General features: G+C 38.3%; 1 protein-coding gene across 1 annotated transcript; it reads left to right on the top strand.

Annotated features, from left to right (window-relative positions):
* Window positions 1–1554: 1554 nt before the first annotated feature.
* On the top strand, window positions 1555–24170 carry LOC137391303 (protein CFAP20DC-like). Its single transcript, XM_068077733.1, has 17 exons — window positions 1555–1603; window positions 1705–1791; window positions 1961–2054; window positions 2154–2226; window positions 2739–2853; window positions 3030–3186; window positions 4007–4171; window positions 4699–4878; window positions 6286–6411; window positions 7693–8133; window positions 8260–8461; window positions 14224–14852; window positions 15162–15289; window positions 15661–15798; window positions 16321–16482; window positions 23292–23511; window positions 23711–24170. The coding sequence occupies exons 1-17, from the start codon at window positions 1583–1585 to the stop codon at window positions 23875–23877; spliced, it is 3105 nt and encodes a 1034-aa protein (XP_067933834.1). The 5' UTR covers window positions 1555–1582; the 3' UTR covers window positions 23878–24170.
* The last annotated feature ends 424 nt before the right edge of the window (window positions 24171–24594 follow it).

The raw sequence follows: 24594 nt of genomic DNA, 5'->3' as shown, positions 1-24594 counted from the left end.
TTAGCTGTCCCCATTGTTAACAAAGCAATGGCGACCGAAGGACTAGTCACAGGCACATTCTCTTCAATCTCAGTATATTTTTCCAGGAAATGACAAAATGAAAAACACAATGTATTCCACTGAAATGTTTTTGCATATATTTTTTTAATTTTTTGTAACTGTGCGTTCAACAGTTGCTGAACAAACACAACGTTAGCATTACTTACTGACAAATGGAAAAAACTAAGCCCATAGTACATAGTACAATTTAAATCTATCCCATTCACTGCTATCGTGCTAAATCAAACATAAAAAATCTGGTGGCTAAGAAAATAATGTTTATTTTTGTACAACGTTTTACATACCAGTTTGGTCGTTGCTCAGCAGCTAAATGTCCATTAGCCAGCTACCTAGCGTTTCACCTCTTCATCGCATGTGGCTAGTGGAAGTACTTAAAAAAGTATTAGGAAGTTTACCTTTTGTCAAGGCAACGATGTCAAGGTTTTAATGGAATAGACGCGCTGGCGAAGCGCGAGTCATCTTCTATGTCAATGAATTTGGCCAATCAGCTTTTAACATTTTGGTATAATTATTGAGCAACAAGGGAAGTTTCGCCAAACTTCTACACCCCAGGTAAGGAACGAATAATGATTTTTTTATATAATTTAATATAATAAATTTGTTAATAGTTTTTTTAGCGTATACATGATATGAGCTGAAAGCTTGAAACAGCTCGAAATTCTAGAGTCAATATTAATATTTTGGTTAACAAAAAACAATATGGTGTCTTGTGGAGACATTACTTCGTAAACAAATTCAAAAATTGCGAACTTTCGGTACACTTTGCTGTTTGTGTTGCGTGACCAATGCTGGTTTAAAGTGTTACTATTTTAAATTTTAGTGTACAGCTCGCAAGAAAAATCAAAAAAGGCATACACTTCGTGCCCTCCATAATCTATAATTTTGCTCTCATATCTGCAAAAGTAATATATGAAAAACGTATGCAAGGTAAAGCGATAAAATAAGATTCTTATGAGTAAATTTTGTTATCAGTTAACATTATTTATGTTATAATACAACATATTGTTGCTTTTTATGTTTGTAGGGTCTTGTTTGCGCTTGTTTCTTATTGCATTGCGGTTCGATGTTATCCTGTTTTGTATTGTACTATTGAGTAGATGTTTTCCTGATTGTTTACTAATCAGGAACTAATTTCTGATATTCGACTTACTTTTTAGAGATCGATACAAACGTTAATAAATTTAGAAAATTATGAAAATGTATTAACAGTCACACTTGAACAGCCATTTTTACTGCTTTGATGAATACAAAATCTGCATCTTAGCAGTTCATAGAAACACGTCTCCATTAAATATCATTTTTCAAGATTTACAAACAAGTTGCATGCTATATGTTTTTTAATAATTTGTACTTTTGTCTTTTTATATGGAAAAGAGCCATGTAACAAGTATCTGGTGTTCTAGGTACAGCATCAAACTTTGCTTACGCGATACTATTATTCTGCCGCCCATACAAATTATCATGACCATTACCTAAGGCGGTGCACTTTGTTGTAGATATATGATGCATTAGTGTAGTGACTATGTTCAAGCATGACTATCAGGTATGTAATCAGTTTGTCTTTCATTTCTGTTTTTTGAAATGCTAAAATGTTGCAATAAATCTAGACGCTTCATAGTAAACAATGTTTTTATGTTATTTTAGGGTGGAAATTTTTTTGAGATTTTTAGCGCTCAAGGCAAGGACCCAACTGGGCAATGGAAGACACAGGGAGGTATTGGAATCAGAAAGGTAGCTGTCTCTTTTTTGCGAGTTTTTATCGTTTATTAAATTCCCAACTGTTATTTTTGTATTTTCCCAATAATAGAAAATATATATCCCAATATAGAAATGCTACGAGTAAATTTCTTTTATTTAATTAATGTATTCAACCTATCTCAATTTAATGTTGTATTCTTAGATCTATGAAAAAGAAGTAAAAAGTTATGTATACAATCTTGAAGGAACAGTTGCTACCACCAAAATGCAGCTTCCGAAGGATGCTAAGCAATCACGTATGTTTTATATTTATAAGCAAGTATATTCTATCTCACACATCGATTATCAGCCTGTCAACTGACAGTGATACAGTAGCAACTTGAAATATTTTGTAGTTTCTTTAGTCCAGAGGTACCTTATCTTCCAGCTAATCGTCCCGAAGGGCGGAGAATTTTCCTTAGAAGTTGGGTAGGTATTAATCATTGTAGTTTAATGAACTTGAGGATGAACTAAGACTAAGTGGTTATGATTAGATTATTTTTAAGTTGAAAGTATTTGTCATGCGTTAAATTAAATAAGCTGTCTTTATATTTTTAGTTTAATCCAATTCAAAAATATCTTTCACACCTTTTTTCCTTTGTGTTCTAGAAAAATAATCATAATATGTGTTTGGCAGAAACTTTTAAACATAGTTTTTCAATATAATCATTATCAAGGTTTTAAATAATTAGCAATAGATGGCTTTGACTACAGGGAAAATCGGCAGAACAAACATTCACATGCATTGTGGTAAAATTTAATTGCTGCAGCAAAGGAAAGGTAGCATTTCTCTGGTCCAGTTGAGTAAACATTGGTCAGGATGAATAAAGTTTTCAAACACTGAATTCCTGATTAGAGACTATGGAAATAACGTCTGTGTTTATGTTTGCAGTTACCAGCAAATAATTATTTTACTTTTCATTTGCTTCCTGCTTGTGTAGTGTAACGGATATTGGAGGCAACAAACGACGCCTGAACATGTCCACATCGGTAAAAGAGATTACAGCCACACCTCTACACGCCAAGCTACCTCTGACAGCTCTGCGAAAGTCCATTGTGAGTGTCTTGTGAATAGTTCAATAGCTTTGCATCTTTAAATTTATCTGAGTATGAGCTGAAGGTAGGATTTATGTCTGGATTTTTTCTTGGTCTCTTTAAAGCACAAAGGATTAGCAATGTGCATGTATATCAAGATCTCTATGCATTTATTGTTCCCAACACTGTTTTTTCAGTGGGTCAATTGCTGCTGTGACTTGGTAAACATAGTTGGAGAAACATGGCCTGGTCAAACCTTTGGTAAGGTTGACAGCATCAGCGTGTCTGCCAATTGCAAGCTGAGACGAATCATTACAATGAAGCATCAGCCTCCAGATACTACTGATGACGACTGTGAGTTCCTCTGACTGCGATTACCGTTTCTTTGGTTCAAAGGCTATTGATTTGCGACAAACCTATGCTTCATATTGCAGCATGAAATAAATGTCATAGACATGTGGCTTAGCACTCTTGTTCTCATAAATTAGTTGTTGTGTCGACTGACCCTGTAGTCTGTGGTCAGTGTTTGGATATTAACTCTTGTGATTCACCCCGTTACTAGTCAGGTTATCAATTGGTGCTTTTGAAGATGGTTTTTCTAGATCTTATAAGAACTACTTGACATTTTGAATGCGATAGATTTGCTATGTTCATAATAGCCAAACCAAATGCAGTCAAACCTTTTTTATTTGGTTTGAAACTGAAAATGCGCTGTTGACAGCGGCACTGCGGATTATTTATTGTTGATTGCGCTTGGTATTATTATGCATTATCGACCATTTTTAAAAACTAATTGATTTGTGCGTGTGTCTTGGCAGGCTGCATCAGTCACAGAAGAAGTAGGGTGTTCTATTTTTAGGAATACACTATGTTGATGTCTGTACAAGCGTCATAGCTCAGTTTCTGTAGATAAGGCTTGACAAAGGTCTGTAGCATATGCTTTTTCTCTTTTAGCAGATTTTCTCTTTTTTCTCTCTTTTTGATGAAATACATTTAATCAGCTCTTACTTTTTTGGGGTCCAGATTCACTATTTTCCCTACAGCGGCAGTACAATCACTAGCCGAGGAATTGATTTTTACAAAGTAGAAAAGTATTTGCTAGATTTGGTACCAAGTCATTAGCAGTTGTTGAGATGGTGTCCTGCTTTCAACGTCACTTCATTTCTATTTTTAGCAATTTATGGCTGTGCCCATTCTGCCCCTGCAGCTCTTGATTCCATACCAAGGCAGCACCAGCTCGCTGCCGATGTTACCCACTATACTCAACTTATCGACATGCACAAGATTAGAGCCGCCGAGATGAAAGTGAGAGGAGAGAGGCCAAGTCCTATAGACTTAGGTAGCAAGCGATGCAAATATTGTAGTGCTGTGTTGATAGTTCATGTACTTATATTTAGTGTAAAGTATCTCGTGCAACACTGGAATTGCTAGACACCTGTTAGTAGATCTGCGCAGCTACTCTTATGATGTACTCAATGTGACATTTTGACTTGTTGAATTGTTCTGAAGTTGGCTGCTAGCTGTAGCATTATTGGCTAAGGGTTCGCTCACTTCAAGTCCTTTTTAGCCAAAGGCCTATTCACCTCAAGCCTTTTTGGTCAAAAGCCTAGCCACATCAAGCCTTATTGTCTAAAAGCCCAGCCACATCAAGCCTCATTGGCCAAAGGCCCAGCCACATCAAGCTTTATTGGCTAACGACTCACTCACCTAAAGCCTGAAGTTTTTCGCCCCATCAAATATTGTATCTTATTGATATCTCTCCAGAATTGCAAACTTGATGCTGATCAAAAGTGTTTCATTCTCAGTCATAGTGTATATATTCTTTCTTCATGCTATTACTGTGTTTTTGTCTGTAATATCACATAGATCTCAGTGCGAGTGGTAAAAGAGGCAATCTGAATGACAGCTTTCACATAGCCTTTGGTACCAAGATAGAAAAGCCTCCAACAGCAAGCGTTGGTAGAAAATCTACATCCTCTGGACTACCATCTCACCGAGAAAATATGGGTCGGGTTAGCAATGGATCTGTGAATAGAGAAAGCTATGGTAGGGCCTCTATTTGTCTACCTATATCTCCATTTCACATATAGAGCTGCCCTTCTCTAGCGTATACCATTCTTATTTTTAATATATAACATGTCCGCTTCTAGTGTATAACATGCCTGCGTCTAGTATATAACATGTCTACTTCTAGTGCATAACATGCCTACTTCTAGTGTATAACATGCCTACTTCTTATGTAGCGCTTGGCATGAACACTTCGAGTTTATAACATGCCTACTCTCTATGTATAATATATGCACTTAATTTTAGTATATAACATATCTGCATATAGTGTATAGTATGTCTTACTTCTAATTAATCTCAGGCTCACTTCTAGTGCATTGCATATCTACTTTTAGTGTTTTGCATGTCTATTTTTCTAATTTTACGTCATAACATATTTGCATGTATTACATATCTACATATAGTGTATAACATATGTACATGTAGTGTATAACATATGTACATGTAGTGTATAACATATCTACATGTACTGTGTAACATATGTACATGTAGTGTATAACATATGTACATGTAGTGTATAACATATCTACATGTAGTGTATAACATATGTAAATGTAGTGTATAACATATCTGCATGTAGTGTATAACATATCTACATGTAGTATATAACATATCTACATATAGTGTATAACATATGTACATGTAGTGTATCCATGTCTATTTCAGTGTGAAGCTTGTCTATTTCTGCTGTGTGGATAGTGTATAACTTACCTGCTTCTGGTGTATAGCGAAACACTCCTAGTGTATGACATATCCAACTCTAACCTGAAGCATGTTGATCCTTATGTATAGTGTGTAACTTGCCTGGCTCTAGACTGTGGCGTACCTGTTTATAAAATGTCTAACACCATGCTGCTGCTCTCTAGTTTGATAACATGGCGCGTTATAACATAAGATTGCCTATTTGTTATCCATTTGTGTTGAACTTTAAGCTCTTCACACTATATGTATATCACACGTTGTCCTCTCTCAACTGGTATCACACAAGATACAGTAACAGCTGTTGAAGGTATCTCAACTGTTAGTAATTAATGTGTATAAGCATAGTGCTGTTAACCTCTCATTGTGGAAATCTGCATTATTTGACCTGTTTAAAAGATACAGGCATTTTCTTTTGCCTTTTTTAAATACATTTCTGATATTTAAATAAGAAAATGCTGCTAACACACAATTTGCTACCATTTCTTAACCTATTTGCTAGTAAATTTTTGTACAATGTTTTTTGTGACAATTAAATGATAAACCGTGATATATTGTTGTTGCTATTCGTTCTTCATGCTTAAAGATTGATTGCCCTCCAACTAGCATTCCACCGCGTTCCTTTCTCTCACCTTCTCTGTTCCCTCACTGTGTGCCCTATCACCCTTTCCTGTGTTTATCCTTTAGACCCTAGCACACAGCACATGACACGTCTGCAGAGACACACCCATGACAGGATGTTCAGTTACAGCAACTACGGTGGACGTCAACGTTTGCTCTCCGATCCCGGCAAGACTCAAGAGGTTGCTTCAAGTGCAAGCAGTATGTGTCACTTGACTCTCCTTCGAGTCTTTTTACCATAAGCAGCCTTTGCTGATCCAGATGTACGCCATAGCTAAGTTTCCTCTCCCTGCTTGTCACACTCACACTATTGCTCCTTTTGTATTTGTTTTGAGCTTTTCTTCTATATCTGTGAAATTACTTAAAATGTCGCTGTATGCCCTTGTTTTAGTGTTTCCATTGTCACCATTCTCACCTCCCTGTCTTGAAATTTTGATACCGATATACAGAAGCTCCCCCACTTACGAACATTCGATTTACGAACAACGGTACATACGAACATGTCTGTGCGTATGTCTGCCGCTAATACCAACGCTATTAGCGACGGTATTACCGACGTATTAGCGGCGGAAAGAGGCATTACTCGGAAGCATCACCCAGTATCCACTTTTTTCTGCCCAGATCGTAGCAGTGCATAGGTGCGTGAACGTATCTCCAGTGCGCAAGGAACTTTTTTATTTGTACTGTACGTATTGTTAAGGAATTTGCCGTCCTTTACTTGGCACTATCTAAACTAAAAATAAAGAGAAGAGAGTGCGTGTAGTTTCATTAAGCTTTTTATTAGCGAAGGAAATTTTACTAGCCGAGGAGCGTACGGCTACTGCTCTGATCAACTGAGTGAGCGCGCTCCTTTATATACAATAATATCAACCGTTCCGGCAAACGGCAAGAACACAGCTAACAAGGTGAATAAATAGGATCGCTAGTGCGTTGGTATGACAACAATATAAGTGACGATAAGTGATAGCATAACGAGTGAAACAACGATATAATAAAAAGACAAGACATACAATAAAATAAGACAACAACGATAAGTGATAGATTAACGAGTAAAATAACGATATAATAAAAAAGACAACACATACAATAAATAAGAAATGCAGTGTCATGGCCCGGCGTCCACCACAGTATTCTCTCCATTTTATTAAATGTTTTTTCAGTACAAACCAATACAGGCTACTTATACAAGCCTTAAACATACTTATATAAACCTTCAATATACTTATATAGGCCTTAAACATAAATTATAATACAAAATATAGCACTGAAACAACGTACGAATGAATTCACCTTACGAACAATCATTCGGAACGTAACTCGTTCGTAAGTTGGGAAGCGTCTGTATATATATTTTTAAACACTTCTATGTTTTCATTATGGTATTCATTTCCGATTTGTATGTTGTTGTATAGGTATGGATCATGTCGTATACATTTTAACAGTCTAAAATTCTGTTATGATTCTGTTGTACAGACTCGTTGAACGAGAGCAAGAGCTGGTCAGGTACGGATATCCAAGAGCAGAAGCAACAGGAAGCTAAGTTCTCTAAGCCCCACCCTCCGCCGCGCGATGGTTTAGGTGAGCCTGGTAACAAGAGGAAGTTGAAGGTTCGATCTAGTGAACGGCAACACAGAACGCCTGCTGACGCTCATCTCAAACCTCATTCAAGCACCAACGGTCACAAACATACAGTCTCGGCACCGACCGCTGCCTCCGCTCCAAGTATATCTCATCATAAGCACAGCACTTCTCCGAGGGAGAATGCTCTATCTCACTCTACTTTATCCCCTTTGAAATTCAATAAGCTTTCCTCTGACAGAAAGGCACAGGTTCCTAGTCAGTCGGCATATGAGCCAAAGCAACATGCAAACAAGTTTGCTTTGCAGCCGTTGAATGCCAAGGACAAATATACTGGTTCGTAGTTCTAACAGCTGTTATCATGAGATAGGTTGTGAGAGGATTTTTATGCCCCTGGCATTTGCCCCTGACTACGGGTCTAGCTCCTAGCATATTTTTCACATGCCTTTTTCTCTCTACAAGGTATGAATGCAATCAATGAAGGCTCAACTGTCCCAGTTGTCTGGACCAGCCAGACTGCCGATGTTAGGGTACCAGAGAAGAGTACCCAAGATAGAAAGAAACCATGGTATGAGGAGGCCAGCCGAAACGTAAAGGAAGAACATGACAAAGAAGATGGTGGGGAAGACGAGGAGGAGGAGGAGGAGAACCGGTTAGCTCTGATGTATGTTTGTATGTAAGCTGAAAGCTGTGCATATGATATTATATGTTTGTATGCAAGCTGATGACTGTGCATATGATATTGTATGTTTGTATGTAAGCTGATGACTGTGCATATAGTATTGTATGTTTGTATGTAAGCTGATGGCTGTGCATATAATATTGTATGTTTGTACGTAAGCTGATGACTGTGCGTATCATATTGTATGTTTGTATGTAAGCTGATGACTGTGCATATAATATTGTATGTTTGTATGTAAGCTGATGACTGCATATGATATTGTATGTTACACACTCGCTCAAGTTGGACTGATCTGTTTATGTTCTAATTTTACTAGCTGTTGACTTTTGCTTTGAGATATTCCGAGCATCTCTGAGTTGTTTAGCAAATTTTCAGCAAGATGAGCAGTTTTCATGTAAGCAAACTAATAAGGCTACTGAACATGTATGAATTGTCTGTGTAGTGAGTAAATAAAAATCTGTCTGCACTTGATATTGTCTTTCAATGCCATTAGCTTCAAATCAAAGAGTAAAATGGTATCATCAGAATGATACTATTTGATAGTGCTGCTTTGTGATGTAATTTTTGGCATCAATTGTTTTGGCATCGAAATTGAGCCACCGTTTCTTAATATTTTGAACTGGATGCGTGTAGATGTCATTAAGTGGGTTATTGATAGAATTATACTATTTGGTGCCAGTGGTTTGGCACATCGTGTTATAGATCTTTTTACCGTGTTTGTCGAACAATGATAATTGTCCAATGTGAGAAAATATTAGTTTATTTCTCAAAATTAAAATATGCTCAGCCACTTCTGTGGGAGGTTTCAAACACAACCTTTGATGATCAGCCACTTCTGTGGGAGGTTTCAAACACAACCTTTGATGATCAGCCACTTATGTGGGAGGTTTCAAACACAACCTCTGATGATCAGCCACTTCTGTGTGAGGTTTCAATCACAACCTTTGATGGTCAGCCACTTCTGTGGGAGGTTTCAAACACAACCTTTGATGATCAGCCACTGATGTGGGAGGTTTCAAACACAACCTTTGATGATCAGCCACTTCTGTGGGAGGTTTCAAACACAACTTTTGATGATCAGCCACTTCTGTGTGAGGTTTCAATCACAACCTTTGATGTTCAGCCACTTATGTGGGAGGTTTCAAACACAACCTTTGATGATCAGCCACTTCTGTGGGAGGTTTCAAACACAGCCTTTGATGATCAGCCACTTCTGTGGGAGATTTCAAACACAACCTTTGATGATCAGCCACTTATGTGGGAGGTTTCAAACACAACCTTTGATGATCAGCCACTTATGTGGGAGGTTTCAAACACAACCTCTGATGATCAGCCACTTCTGTGGGAGGTTTCAAACACAACCTTTGATGATCAGCCACTTATGTGGGAGGTTTCAAACACAACTTTTGATGATCAGCCACTTCTGTGGGAGGTTTCAAACACAACCTCTGATGATCAGCCACTTCTGTGGAAGGTTTCAAACACAACCTCTGATGATCAGCCACTTCTGTGGGAGGTTTCAAACACAACCTTTGATGATCAGCCACTTATGTGGGAGGTTTCAAACACAACCTTTGATGATCAGCCACTTCTGTGGGAGGTTTCAAACACAACCTTTGATGATCAGCCACTTCTGTGGGAGGTTTCAAACACAACCTTTGATGATCTGGCAAGTAATGCTGAGTAGGAACTTCAGTAACTCACCTAAAAATGTCTAAACGAGTGCGGTTCAGAGCATTAAGAAATGCTGCCTAAATTTTGGCACCAAATCAGTTGGCGCTAAAAAGTTACCTTACCAAAATAACAGCACCAAAACATCATTGTCCAAACATCAACGGCAAAACATCAACAGCAAAACATTGACGCCAAATACTACCAGACTACATACTACTTCCAATCCCACTTTAACTCTCTTTCTATTAGTTGTATTATTCTTCCATTGTTTCACTCGTTAACAGGTTTGTTGCCAAAACTTTGTCAACAAACCATCATGAACATTTGTTATTTATAAGCATGAAGCTTGAAAGCCTGTTTATTTTTGTATTTGCACTATTATTATGTGAACTGCATTTGGCTGTGTTCTGTAAGCGATGATAAAATATTTTTGCATAGAGACATTTTCTCAAACGGCTGTATAGTAAAGCAGGGGAGGGCATCAAAAAGCTGTCAAAAAAAGTGATTTATTTCTTTTGGAGGTGGGCTATGTGATAAGAGTGGCATCTAGATTAGAATTTTGAGCTGATTTCAAATATCTGGTTTCTACACTTCTCAGATTGTTCATTTTTGAGCAATTTAATTAATATACTATTTTATATAAATAAATGTCTGTAATGTATCATGTGCTTCTACCAACAATGTAATAATGAAAATGGCATATAAATACTAAATAATTAGCAATAACCTAAGTTGGAATCAATTTTGATAACATTAAGAAATTTATTCTTCAATTATTATAATATTAGAATTGTATTACATAATATTATGTGTTCCCATTTTGGTTGATATTGTGGCAGCTTTACAGCTTGTCCTTGTTATTCCGCAACTCATATATCATTACAGATCTGCAAAACAAAATGAAAAATATTTTTAAAGACTCAGACTATGCATATATAACATTTTAGTCTACATATATTCATCATTAATGCTTATTATGTTGAACCGTTTACTTTATTATGCAAGTGAAATCGCAATTAGTCAGTCTTTTATACGGTGTGACACATATGTATTCTAATCAAACATGAAGTGCACCTTTGGTTACAATACCACTCAAATGCTAACTTTCTAATTCACAGTCATCTGAGTCTTCTGTATCACTACTTTCATCTCCATCCTCTTTATTTCTATTGCTACAGCAGCTGCTCTGCACATGTCTGTACACTTGAGATCTGTATTGTTGCACGGACAGCAACGAGACTGGCACCCAGTTTTGCATCGACAAAACATGTCCACGAGCACATCGGGAGGTGCTGATTGTTGTGTTATTCATCTAGCTTTAAGCTCTCCATCTTCCATAAACCATCCATGTTGCTGGGGGATGGGGCATTGATGATGATTTGCTTGGCTCTTCACCATATCGCGGCCTGATAGGCAGCCTTAGTGTGGGTGGTAAGTTTGGTTGTGATGTCCGAGTTGGTGAGCAGATCTTATACCTTGCTTCATTGATGGAATTTGTCTCCTCACCATATAATCTGCATATGAATGTCTCAACAGATTATCTTAGTGCACCATAAACTTCAAAATCTGTTCCTAATGATTTCAGTGTGTTACTGAATTCAAGATTGTTCTTTAGCAGCTTGAAGGAAGTTATCTTCCCGTTGGAATAGAATGCGCTTACACTGTCATATCCACATAGAGCATGGAGCCCGAGCAGTGCTTTGCATCGTTCGGATGTGAGGACAGTAGACAGACAGCCTGTTTACATATCTCAACTGCTTCTTACCACAGCAGTAAATGAGTTTTTGTGATGGCAGCTCATTCACTAGAGATAGACAGCTTAGGAAAACATCTGTGTCCTGGCACTTGACTAGAACTTTTGAGCTGGCTTTGTCTTCCATTATCTTTGCGATATGTGATAACATGCGCGTATTTGCTTCCTCGTGGTCTGGTGTCAAACTATCTATTTGGTTTACAGCGATTGATCCATCAAGGTCATAGCTGATCATGTGGCATTCTTGAGAAAAAGCTGTTACAAGATCTAGTTTCTGCTTCACAGTTGACTTCCTCCATATATCCTTTAAAAATTTCACTAAAGCAGTCTTGTTTGAGCCATCTGCTAAAAATTCAGAAGTTCGGACTAAACACAGCAACCTTCTGCCTTCCTTTCACACTTCTATGACTTCTCTCACCTCCTTTAATGCTGATATCAGGGTATGTGTCACAAACAAAATCTACACGACATGTGTGATATACATTTGCAATACTAACTATCTGTTGCAAAAGCTGACTTGCAATCATGCCAAAAGTTGGAGGAGCTTTCAGGGTCTGAATTTCGGCCATAACATCAACCACAACAGCGTCAAAGGCTGGCAGCTGATCCTGATTAACATAGATTGATGGTTGATCATCAACATCTTCGTCAACAGCAGCCATCAGAGCCGACTTGGCAGTCTTCAATATCGAGCCATCAGAGTTAGCCAGGGACCAGCTGATGTTGCCAAGAGAGAATGATAACACTTTTCTCAAATCCAAGTTACGCTGTTGGCTGATCACTAACAAATTCTCAAACAGTCTGTGCGAACACTCTAGGACTTTTTCTTTTGAATTTTTCTTAGCTGATGGTAATGTGGGGAAGGTTTTAAGCTTGTTTGACTTGATGGATGCATTGAAATAAATCTCTTGGGTGCTTAACCTCCTCTGGAAAAATTCTGAAAGCTGTTTCTCTCCTATCACATTTGCCATTTCAAGATCCTGCTTCACTTCAATGGAGGCTTTTGCACCACTGGTAATATGTACTAGCTTGGTGGTTTGAAACGCAAACAGGTTTATTCTTGCTATTATGAGTCTTTCGTGACTTCCCTAATTGTCTCATCAGCCTTCCATGCCTTTTCATGCATCTCATAACTTGCTGCATCCGAATCACCAGGCACTAGCATCTTCCTCATGTCTGTATGTACAGCTGTTCGTTCTGGGTGAGATAGAGTCCAGCATTGAGAGGTCGATGATTTCTGGTAAACCCTATGATTCCACCGTGAGACTGAGTCTCTTTTAACTGTTTGCTCTATAGATTGATCACAAGCTATAGAGCTGAATGGACAGTGATGTCGTGATTGATAAGTAAAATACCCCTTCTTCATAAGAGCCTCAAACACCTTGCTACGCCATACTTTCAGATTAGTCATCTCAGTACAGCATGCCATATCTAGCGAAGTTTGTGTGGTCATATGCAAAAAACCAAGGAAGGGTCATACATGTAATTTATCTATAAATTTATGTCCAAATTGTAGGCTATAACACGTCATGTAAACTGCAGAGTTAATTTTGCTGCTCACAAAATGTGCGGACAAAAATGAAAATGTTTTCTTTTTCTCCCACCAATGTACCATCATCATGGAGTAATCATCATGTATTTGTAAAGCTATAAATATCTGATCTCACCTCTTCTGCTGTATCACATTCTTTCTGTCTCTTCTCATGTCTTTTCTCAGCTCTTTCCATAACGAGTTCGTTACAATACTTTTTATAACAGGCATAATGACAAGAAGTCTGAACTCTCATCAAAGTTCTCAATGCTTAGCACTTTTTGAGCAATTTTACATCGAATGCTCTCTTTTTCTAATATCAACCATCTGTTTGAATACTGTTTGGCTGTCTCATATTAAAATTTAGTCACTCTGACTAGGGTTTCATTCACAGACTAATCAAGACAGTGAAACAAGTGGTCTTGCTGCATCCTTGGCATGGGTTAAGGAATGCTGAGAATTGACTCACTTAATCTCAAATAAAAGCATTTATTAATTTTTGAGATTATGAAATAGTTTTCTTTGTCTGATATGTAAGGTTTTCCAACCAAACTTGGAGTTGCCCCCTTCCATTTCGAAAGTGCTCTCTAGCACAAAAATGTGCAAACACATAGGTGTAGAAACATTATAATTGAATTCAGCATAAATTTCTGACTATAAAACATCTTAGTTGGAGTAGCCCACCCTCCGAAGGAAAAGGCTGAAAGATAAGTTTATGTTCCTGCTCTACTAGTATGTTTGCTTGGTGTTTAGCTGCTGACTTTTAGTTGAGTTGTTTTTTTGCAGAGATTCTCTAGAGAAATTTGCTAAAGAAACTCAGTGCAGCTCCAGTGATGAGGAATCTACTTCTAATCCAGTTCTCTTCCATTTTAAATCTCCACCTCAGGCCGCGAACAGGCTAAGTAAAAGGATTGTACCCACTGCCCTCGCCTCAAAGAATCTTTTCTCTAACCGTGAAGATAGCAACAGTCAGACTTCAGTGATTGATTCTAAATCTGTCCACAACACGGGAAGACCCAATCATCTGCCCATATACAGTCCCTCCTCTTATAATACTCCTGCTATTAATACAACCACAACTGCTCAACCCACTTCTGGTGCTGAAATTCTTAAAAAAATTGACACCTTACAACCTCGTCCTCCAGACAGTCCTAGAACATCGTCAAGACCGGGTAGTGGAAGGCTACGATCTAGAAACACTAGCAGAGCTAGTAACAATAGCAATAAGCCGACGCCTGAAAGTTCAGGCACAGGAGAGGAGCTAAGCAATGCCATAGCCAATCACAAGCCGGTTATATCACATACTGAGACCAATGGGAATATACGAGAGGGCAGTGCCACCAGCTCTAGCAGTGAAGAGTCACCTTTGGTGCAACTGCCTCCAAGACTCCTTCGACACGAAGAAGACTTTCAAGGTGGGTAAACCAACGCAGACTTCCAACGCACACTTGAAGTTACTATAGCTAGCTAGTGACGACTATCGCTATCACAACAGGAGACATTGCTGATCACACATGTAAAAGATTGTCTTATTACTTAGAGGATAATTTTATTTTTATTTAGTTTGAATCATTGGAAATTCCTTGCCGAGTTGGGGATAATAATGCAAGTTAGGTTTTTAAAGTGCTAACTCATGTACTAAGGCTATAGGTTTGTGATTTAGTGCTAAGGTGAGGTCATTGTATTGACTGCCGATCTATATTCATTTCTTTGTATTTGTTCAGCGTTGCCCAGTCCGCTGGCATCTGAGAAAGAGCCACGAATCTCATCCGCTGGTAAGCGAGGAGGGTCTGCCAGCTCAGATAAGAATGGCGTAGCATCATTAAAGGATGACCTCTTGATCGCTCCTCAGGTGAGTCTCTTTCTTCGCTATCCAGCTACCAGTTCACTCTTTGACAGTAATAATGATGGCTCTGGTCTAGCATTATGATTACTGTATTCCCTGTCAAGCAAGTTTCACCCTCAATACTTGAGATGCAGTCAGTATTATTTAATCCAATACTCATCATATGATAACCTCATCTCGCGATTGTTGTTGGTTTACTGTTGAGAATCGAAAAATTAGTTTACTCACCTGGATTAGAACTCAAAAGCAGCTGTTACACACTCGTTATCGATACGTTTAACTGATGGAATGCTGTAATTTAGATATCTACTTTCTCTTTGTGTTGGATTCGTAGCCCGGAAGGAGACTTTTATATGGTCTACACTTTAATGCTACAGGTACAGCAACTGCGCATGTCGGACAGAGGATCTCCCTTAAACAGCAGCCGTGGCTCAACTCGACTCAGTAGGAAGTCACTTAGGGAAATCCCAGTAAGTGACAAGCAGCTAGCTAATGCTCAGTATAGTCCTAATTCTGTGAGCTCATTTCCCTTACCTGCCATGTACATGCCTTTAGTTCTATAATCATTAAACATGTTCATAAGGACATTAACATTTATATTTTAGCATGAATAGTTGTTCAGTAGCCAAAAAAACTTGCACTAGACAGCTCTGGTGTGGAATGGGACCAATAGAAACCGATAGAAACAGTACTAATTACACGTAGTTAGTTCTTGTTTTTGTAGTGAAAGTCTTTATAGGGAAGGATAATAACCTCCAAGTGACCTTCGCACAACAACTTTTGTGACTTTGAAAATTTTATATTGCAGTTTTTTGTGATTGCCAATTTGCAATTACAGAGCTCTGTTAGATTCAGAGTTGTATTTTCAAGGGTATAGGGTAAGATATCTGGTTGATTATTTGTAATGCAGTATTTTGAAGGGTAACATTGTTAGCGAGTGTCTGAAATGCTTGGAGACTGGAAAGTTTTGGCCATGTCGCATTCATGAGATAAAGCTTGTGTAGATTACACATTATAATATGCTGTTAACGCTGCAGCCCCGCGGAGATTATGAACCAAAGTCATATCAACAGCTCAATGAGACATTTGATGAGAAACAGATGCTAGAGGTACTGAAGAAAGAACAGGAAGTAGGTGGATCTATCGATGAGCAGAACAACCTGAGAAGACCTGTTGCCACTCATCATTATCAACATGAGGTTCAGTTTAAGCTAGTTCATTTTCATCATTTATCTATAAAGCTATGATTTGCATATACTATTTGATATTACAGTTGTAACATTAAATAGTATATCAGTGATAGATATAGCACTGATACAACTATATATATATAAAAAATTGTTTCCTCACCCCGGTTATTCCGTATGGGTGGTAGTAGTTTCTGCTCTAACTCGGGTCTCCTACCAGAGAACTGGGAGTTTAAGCACTTGCCTCAAGATCTTCGCTGTTCCCAGTAGGGCACTTTTCTGCAACTCACCTGAGTTGATTGCTGTTGGTATTTGGGCAAGCCACATTTTATGCGCTGGTGTTATTGCGCCCAGTGCCCCAATGATTCAATCTCTTCCCCAAGAGGGAGATATTTCTCTACCTTTTCTTTTTCTTTGCTGTCTATATTGTAGTCATTGGGTACTGCTGTATCTATAATAGTAGCTCTCTTGTTCTCCTTGTCCACCACCACTATATCTGGTTGGTTTGCTAGGACATGCTTGTCAGTCCGGATGTAGAAGTCCCAGAGGATCTTAGCGCGGTCATTTTCATTGACCTTACCAGGAGTTTCCCACCGGTGTTGTGGTTTATTAAGGCCATACTCGTCACATAGACTTCTATACACCACACCTGCGACATGGTTATGCCGCTCAGTGTATGCATTTCCTGCTAGCTGCTTGCATCCACTGATGATGTGTTGGATGGTCTCAGGTGCATCTTTGCACAGTCTGCATCTAAGATCGTCTCTCGTGTGATAGATTTTTGTTTGAAGTTGCCTTGTTGGGAGCACTTGCTCCTGGGCTGCCATGATTAGCGACTCTGTATTGGCTGTTAGGTTTCCTTTGTTCAGCTACATATATGTCTGGTGAAGTTCGCCAACCTTAGATATTTGTCGGTGGTAAGCACCATGAAGAGGTTTCGTGTGCCAGTCAATTTCCTCATCATCAGGGCGAAGGTCCATTGTAAGAGCAGCCGATTGAAATTCAGCTAGCAACTTATCTGAAGTGGTCATGGAGGCTGCATAGGCTTTGATGCTTTGCTCTTCCTCCTTCACTGTCTGCTGTACACTTTTGAGTCCCCTACCGCCATTTTTCCTATCAAGATACAATCTAGTAGTATCAGATTTTGGGTGGAGTGCTCCATGCATGGTCAACAGTTTACGAGTTGCTATATCTGTTTTCTTGATGGCTTCCTCAGTCCACTTTATTATGCGTGCTGGATATCTTATTACTGGCAGTGCGTAGGTATTTATTGCCATGACTTGGTTCTTGGCATTGAGCTGGCTCCGTAGGACCTGCCGAAGGCGTTTCTTGTATTCAGTAATGGCTTTGTGACATACCTCGGCTTCGTGGTTGATGTTGCTTTGCATAATCCCCAAGTACTTGTACTCTTCTTCTATATCTTTGATGGTACCATTTGGCATTCTTAGGCCATCTGTGAGCATAGAATGGTTTTTTTTAAGAATTAGCCTTCCACATTTCTCAATACCGAAGGTCATTCCGATGTCCTTGCTGTATACCTGAGTGAGGTGTATTAGCGAATCAATGTCCCTTTCTTTGTTAGCGTACAGCTTGATGTCATCCATATAGAAGAGGTGGTTTATCTTGGTGCCACTTTTAAACTGGTACCCATAGTAAGTCTCCTCCAGCATATTGCTTAGAGGGTTTAGGCATATGCAGAAGAGCAGCGGTGATAAGGAGTCACTTGATAGATGCCTCGCTTAATTTTTACACTCGCTAGCTTTTTGCCATTAACCTCCAGTTCCGTCTTTCATTTGGTCATTGACATCTTGATAAATGCCACAAGAGCAGGGTGAACATTGTACATACTGAGGCACTCAAGTATCCAACTATGGGGAGTTGAGTCATAGGCCTTTTTGTAGTCGATCTAAGCCATGGCAAGATCGGTATGCCTTCTCCTGCTGTCTTGACAGACCGTCCGATCCACCAGTAACTGATGTTTGGCTCCTCGGGTGTTGCGCCCAATTCCTCTGCGCACTGGTCATGTAGTGACTCATGTGCTCTATTAGTTTGTCTGCAACTATTCCTGAGAGCAGTTTCCAGGTGGTGGGCAAGCACGTTATTGGTCGATAGTTTTTGGGAATCGGCCCCTGCTTTGGATCTTTCATCAGAAGTACAATTCGTCCTTCGGTCAGCCATCCCGGATGGTCACCTTCTTCTATTAGGCATTACATCTGCTTAGCTATTCTAGTGTGAAGTGATGTCAATTTTTTCAACCAGAAGGCTTGAATCATGTCATGGCCAGGTGCCGCCCAGTTCCTCATACGCTGCACTCTGCACTTGATGTCCACTTCGCTGATGGTGAGTCCTTGCTGAGCCACAGTGTGTTGGTGGCTCTCTTTAAGCCTCTTCAGCCAATTTTCAGTGGTGTTATGAGTAGTCTCCTTCTCCCAGATGTCCTTCCAAAACTTTGAGGTGCTGGATTGGGGAGGATCTGACATTGGCCTCCGCAGTTCACCTTTGAACTGAGAATACACTTTAGATGGATTATTGATGAACAGTTTGTTCATTCTCTTGTTATCCCGCTCTTTGGTGTACCGCTTCAGTCGTACCGAAAGTGCTACTAGCTGCTGTTTGGCAGATTCTAGAGCTTCTATTGTGGCTTCCCTTTTTGGACGCTCCAAACTGTGGTTAGATCTTTCACTGAGCCTACTAACTTTCTTGCGCAAGTCCTTGATCCTATTTTGTAGCCTCAGCTGCCAAGATGGAATGGATATATATATATATAGTTGTAAATATATATATTGTAAATATATATATTGTAAATATATAGTTGTAAATACACACGGACTTTGAGAAATATATATACAGTGAAACACGGATTACTCAAACTTCAAGGGACCGAGCAAAAGTGTTCGAGTTATTAGAGCGTTCAAGTTATCAGGACAGTCATAAGTGCACGTATTTATCAGTAGATACATGTACATATACAAACTATATGTCAATCAAAAGCATAGATTGCTTGTTGCAAGCTAAAGGGTCTCTCGTGTGAAGTTTTAAATATTTTTATTCAGAAAGTATAGATATTTTTCTATCACTTGAGATTTGTTTGTTGCTTTAGGTGATGTGACTGCCAGGACGTTCTCAGATTAAAATTGGCAAAACTTGATCGCGGTTAAAGCGCTCAGAAAAAATACATACGTATTTTTCTACCGAGTGTTTTAACCAAGATCAATTTTGCAGTAAGTCAGTTATTACAAAACTACTTTACTATTAAAAACCCATTATCAATTTTGCCGATATTACTTTAAATTTATCCAAATTTTACCTTGCTTTTCTTGCATTCGGAGGGCTTATCGCTAAGCGGATGTTTGGTAAAATTTGATTTTTGCAAACCTTTAGAAAAGTCGTTAATGAAAATATTTGCCGATGTTGGTAATAACGAGGCCTAAGAACTACTAAAAGTCGATGTTTATCTCTATGGCTTGGAATAAAGTGATATTCTAAAGCGATAGTAACAACGGTCTCAGTAGCCGTTTGGCAAAAAACTGTCCAAGTTAACGGAGTTTCGGTCGAGTTATCTAAAGCCATTTATCATTGCGTGGGAACGGACCAAGCAAATCCATTCGAGTTAACCATTTGTTCGATATATCCGAGGGCGATTTATCCGAGTTTTACTGTATTTCTCAAAGTCCGTGTGTCTGTGTGTCGGAAATCCAGCTATAGATCTTAAAATCTTGATAACGTCACGAGAAGCTGTTGGCTCACATTATTAAACTGCCTAATAGCAAAACTCTCACTACTTCTCATTGTTTATAAGACAAAAAACTTTTTTCATGATATGTAGTTTTAAAGTTAGAATGGCAAATGTTGTTTTATGTTTAATGCAAGTCAATTTTCTGTCCAAAGACTTATCTATTACCCGGACAACACCGGGTGGCACAGCTAGTAATATATATATAGTTGTATCAGAGGAGAGTGGGAACAGAGGAGAGTGGGGACGCAACTCTCTAATTATATATCACTGATATAACTATATAATATTATTATATAGTTATATCAGTGATATATAATTAGAGAGTTGCGTTCCCACTCTCCTCTGTTGTAAACAATGCAACTTCGAGTTTTTTCACTGTGTTTGGTTGTATAGCAAATAATGTATTTAAGACTGAAGAAGGTTCATGTATAATGGATCTAATAGCTAATCTTTACTATAATAAGACCACTGTCTGTTCGTCTGTCTGTCCGAAGCCACACTAAGAGCGTTAAGAAAAAAATTGTTTCGCACAGGACTTAAACCTGGGGCTTCAGATTCAGAGTCAAGCACATTACCACTGCGCTGCTCAAACACTGCTGCATCGTGGAATAATCCCATGACCAAACACGAGCGAAGCGATTGTTTGAGAGCTTTATGATAAATGCATATGTGCACACAGCTCACGAAAATTATTCATGAACGGCCGTCGCAAACCTTTGTGCCGAAATCTCATCAGCAAATTTAACCATTTTTCTATGGAGTTGTTTAAGTATAATAACAATACAAAACACATATAAACCTATTTAAATATGTTACCAAGTCTTTGAAATTTGTAGATAATATCCTAAAACTAACCCATCTGATCGGATTATTTATAAATAGACAGATTAATTTGGCCTCAAATCGCTATTAAAACTTTGACAAGCCTTTTTTAATCAAAATTAAGACCGGCCAACGAAACGCCGATAAGGCCGTGCAACAGAGAGTAGAACAATTAAGTCGTGCGCATTTCACGAGAAAACGTGCTCATTTGACCAGTCTATGGCATTGTCCAATTGCCGAAGGCTTCTAATATCTTTCCGTTTTTAATATCTTGCAAAACTATTTAATTATAAAAATAATTATTCGATTTTCTAAAATTATTATAAGATTTAATTATAAGAATAATCATTCGAATTTATTTATCCGAAGGTTTCTGTAATAAACATAGACCGTTTGAGGCGTAGACCGATTTACAGGTACGAAATTTTGATACACAGTTTATCAGCCTATATTTTTTTTGTCCAATTACCGGAGCTTTCATTAAATTAATTAGAACGTTAGCCAAAATTCTTTACATCTTATGTACAAGCTAGGGCCGAACTACAATGCCCCTTTACGACGAGAACATTTTTTATTTTGCTCCAGTTTGCAGAAAACTTTCAGACGCGTGAATGCTGATGCTCGCTTTCTGTTACAGATCGCTATCAAAACCATTCTACATTCAACACAACCAACTTTCAAACTGTGTATATTACACAGCAGCTTGCCATTTTACTTCTAATATTGCATTTCAGAGATATAATAAACAAATTTCATTATTGTTGTTAAATTACATACAGTACAGTAGGTTAGACCTACAGCTTTAATTAATATTTATTTTTATTGTTGTAAAACATAGGTTTGAGATAGTAGTAGATTATTTGTAATTTTTATGCAACCTTTTGTTTTGCTTAATTGACTTTTTGAATTTAATTTCAAAACAACTTGACAACTACCATGGGCATACAACTTCCCAGAACACCACATCGTGGCCGTTGCCGACGCAGTGGCCGTCCACCTGCCTCTCAATTATTACAGCTCAATAGGAGGATAAATAGAAGGTTCTTACAGCAACCATCAACATCAAATGCTAATGTTCAACAACACGCTATTCAAATTAATAACAACAACTCATCTGATTCAGAGAATTCTTTAGTAGATGTTGTAGGCGATGTAAATGACATGGACTTGGCAGCCCGTTTGTTTCCAGATGATGATCATGATTTTATGGACATCATTGACCATGCAAATATTGCACAAAACAATATTGCGTCTCCCAATGCTGCCCAATATTGCGTCTCCCTTCATCACATTCCTCATTTTCAATCTTTAGATTGTCCTGATTTTCAAGAGCTGCGCAACAACTTTCTAGGCAGACTTGACAACAACATATCACAGCTCACATGTACTGGATAAAATGAGAAACATTTCATTACATACAATGCTCAAATACAACTATGTCATACATGCCATCACGTTAGACTTGACGCTGTTAATAAATTCAGTGCAGCCAACAATATGGACCCTGATCCATCTTGAATTGTTATCTTCTCTTACATTTATAGAACAGTTATTCATTGCTAAGGTTAATCCTACAATGTCAATATTCCGTCTTCCGGGTGGTGGCCAATTTGGGTTCAGAGGTCATGTCATCAATTTCCCTCAGAACGTAAATGACTTTGTTATAAATTTACCTCGCCAACCACAACAAATTGACATCATTGTCCTTCATCGACGCGTTGACCAACCTGCCTTGCAAGCCAATCTCTTTACAGTTCGTCCTTAGCAGTACCCTTTCTTTTTTCCATTATAACTTTGGTCGTGGGCTGTATGACAGGTGAATTTCTAGTTATATACAATGTATATTCTTATTACATATGACTATAGTTTGTACTAATATCCTTGAGTTCTCTAGTCATTAAACATGTCCATAAGGACATTAACATTCGTATTTTAGCATGAATAGTTGTTCAGTAGCCAAAAGAGCTTAAGGAATAATTATGGATATAGTGATTACACACGATGTTCTCTCATGGCTGACTAGTGACTATAGTTTATAATATTTCACTACAAAGTTGATAGCTCTGTGGAAACAATTTTTCAGTGCTCATCTTCACCCTGTCTTTCTTAGTTCAGGTTCTCTTAGTATATATTAAATGGCAATATCATGCTTGCTTGTTTTTTATATTTACTACCAATCACTGCTTATGCATTGTCAGGTAAACTCCTCATAAGAAACAAGTTCACATTGTGTATCACAGCAAGCCTTGGTTATGTGCTGTAGGTGTCACTGAGTGATGGTGAGCACTCGAGTGATGAATCATACGCTACGACCTCGGTGCCAGTTATCGGGTCACATGACTATAAAGAGGAGATGCGGGATACCTTGGAAAGATCGGATACTCGCGATTTGACAGTGTTCAGTCCTCCAATCAGTTTGACTCAAAAACAGTCTGTGGAACTGAGCACTACGGAGCTCTCCTTGTCTCACCGACTGAATAAAGGTACGGTGTTTTTCCCCTTAGGTGGTTAGACTGCAGGTGTCAGGATTTCCATTTTCTAGCCTTTTTCTGTGTTAGGTACTTGGACTAAGTATATGGATTTTCTCTCATATTATTTTTGTGGTAAGTGCTTAGGCTAAAGGCCTCTCATAAACAGGAATGCTCCTTGTTGTTGGTGAGAGTAAAATGAATTTTATTACAGGTTCTGAAAAGAGGAACAAGCGTGTATTGAATGAACAGAATGGTGTTCATTGTACTAATGATTCATCTATGAAACTAGCTGATGAGGAAGAGCTAGACCTAGTATATGACCCTGAGTTGAATTGTTACTATGACCCCGTGACCCACAAATATTATGAACTGGTCTAGTCTCCAGTAAGGCATCAGAGAGGGTTCAAAAAGGTTGGTCTCTTCATTTTCTCCCTCGCAACATGATGGCCGAGCGGAGCGGATCATGCATTCCTGTCAAGTGTAGGTTTACTTATTTCCTAAATATGACCAAAGGCTGTCGAAGATGCGTGCAGAGTCGATTATGCAATTAACTGTTATTGAGATTCCATGTGTGGAACCATTGTGATCACTTGTGGTTTTTCTGCCTACCTTCTGGTACCACACTCGTTTTGTCACGTCTCACCTTTTACTTTTTTATCATAGAATGTTATTAACGCTTGTTTGTTATTTGCAGTTGATGCTTTTATAGTACTGCAACTCTGTGATAGTGAAGACTATTTTTGTATTCTGTTTAAATATATTTATATGCTGAGACATTTGAGCATATCATAGTATGATGATCACAACTCAAGAAACTGCTACCATACCTAGAATTTAGGCTGCTTACAAGCTCTAAACATTTCTGCAGGTGTATATAAGCATTTAATTATGGGTCTTTCAATTTGAACTATTGTTGGGTCATTCAACCATCTTGGTAGGATAGTTGAAAGACTCCAAGAGTACTTGAATGTTTCGGTTCGAATTTGAAATGTTAACAATGAAGTGATTTTATTGGAGCATTTAAACGATTGCGTTATTATAAATGTTATTTGCAACAGTAGCTATTTCTACCCTGGTTTGATGATAATAGTATCT

Source organism: Watersipora subatra, chromosome 3 (assembly GCF_963576615.1).
Source record: "Watersipora subatra chromosome 3, tzWatSuba1.1, whole genome shotgun sequence".
In the NCBI taxonomy this organism is placed as follows: Eukaryota; Metazoa; Bryozoa; class Gymnolaemata; order Cheilostomatida; family Watersiporidae; genus Watersipora; species Watersipora subatra.
This window is presented reverse-complemented; position numbering and strand designations above follow the sequence as displayed.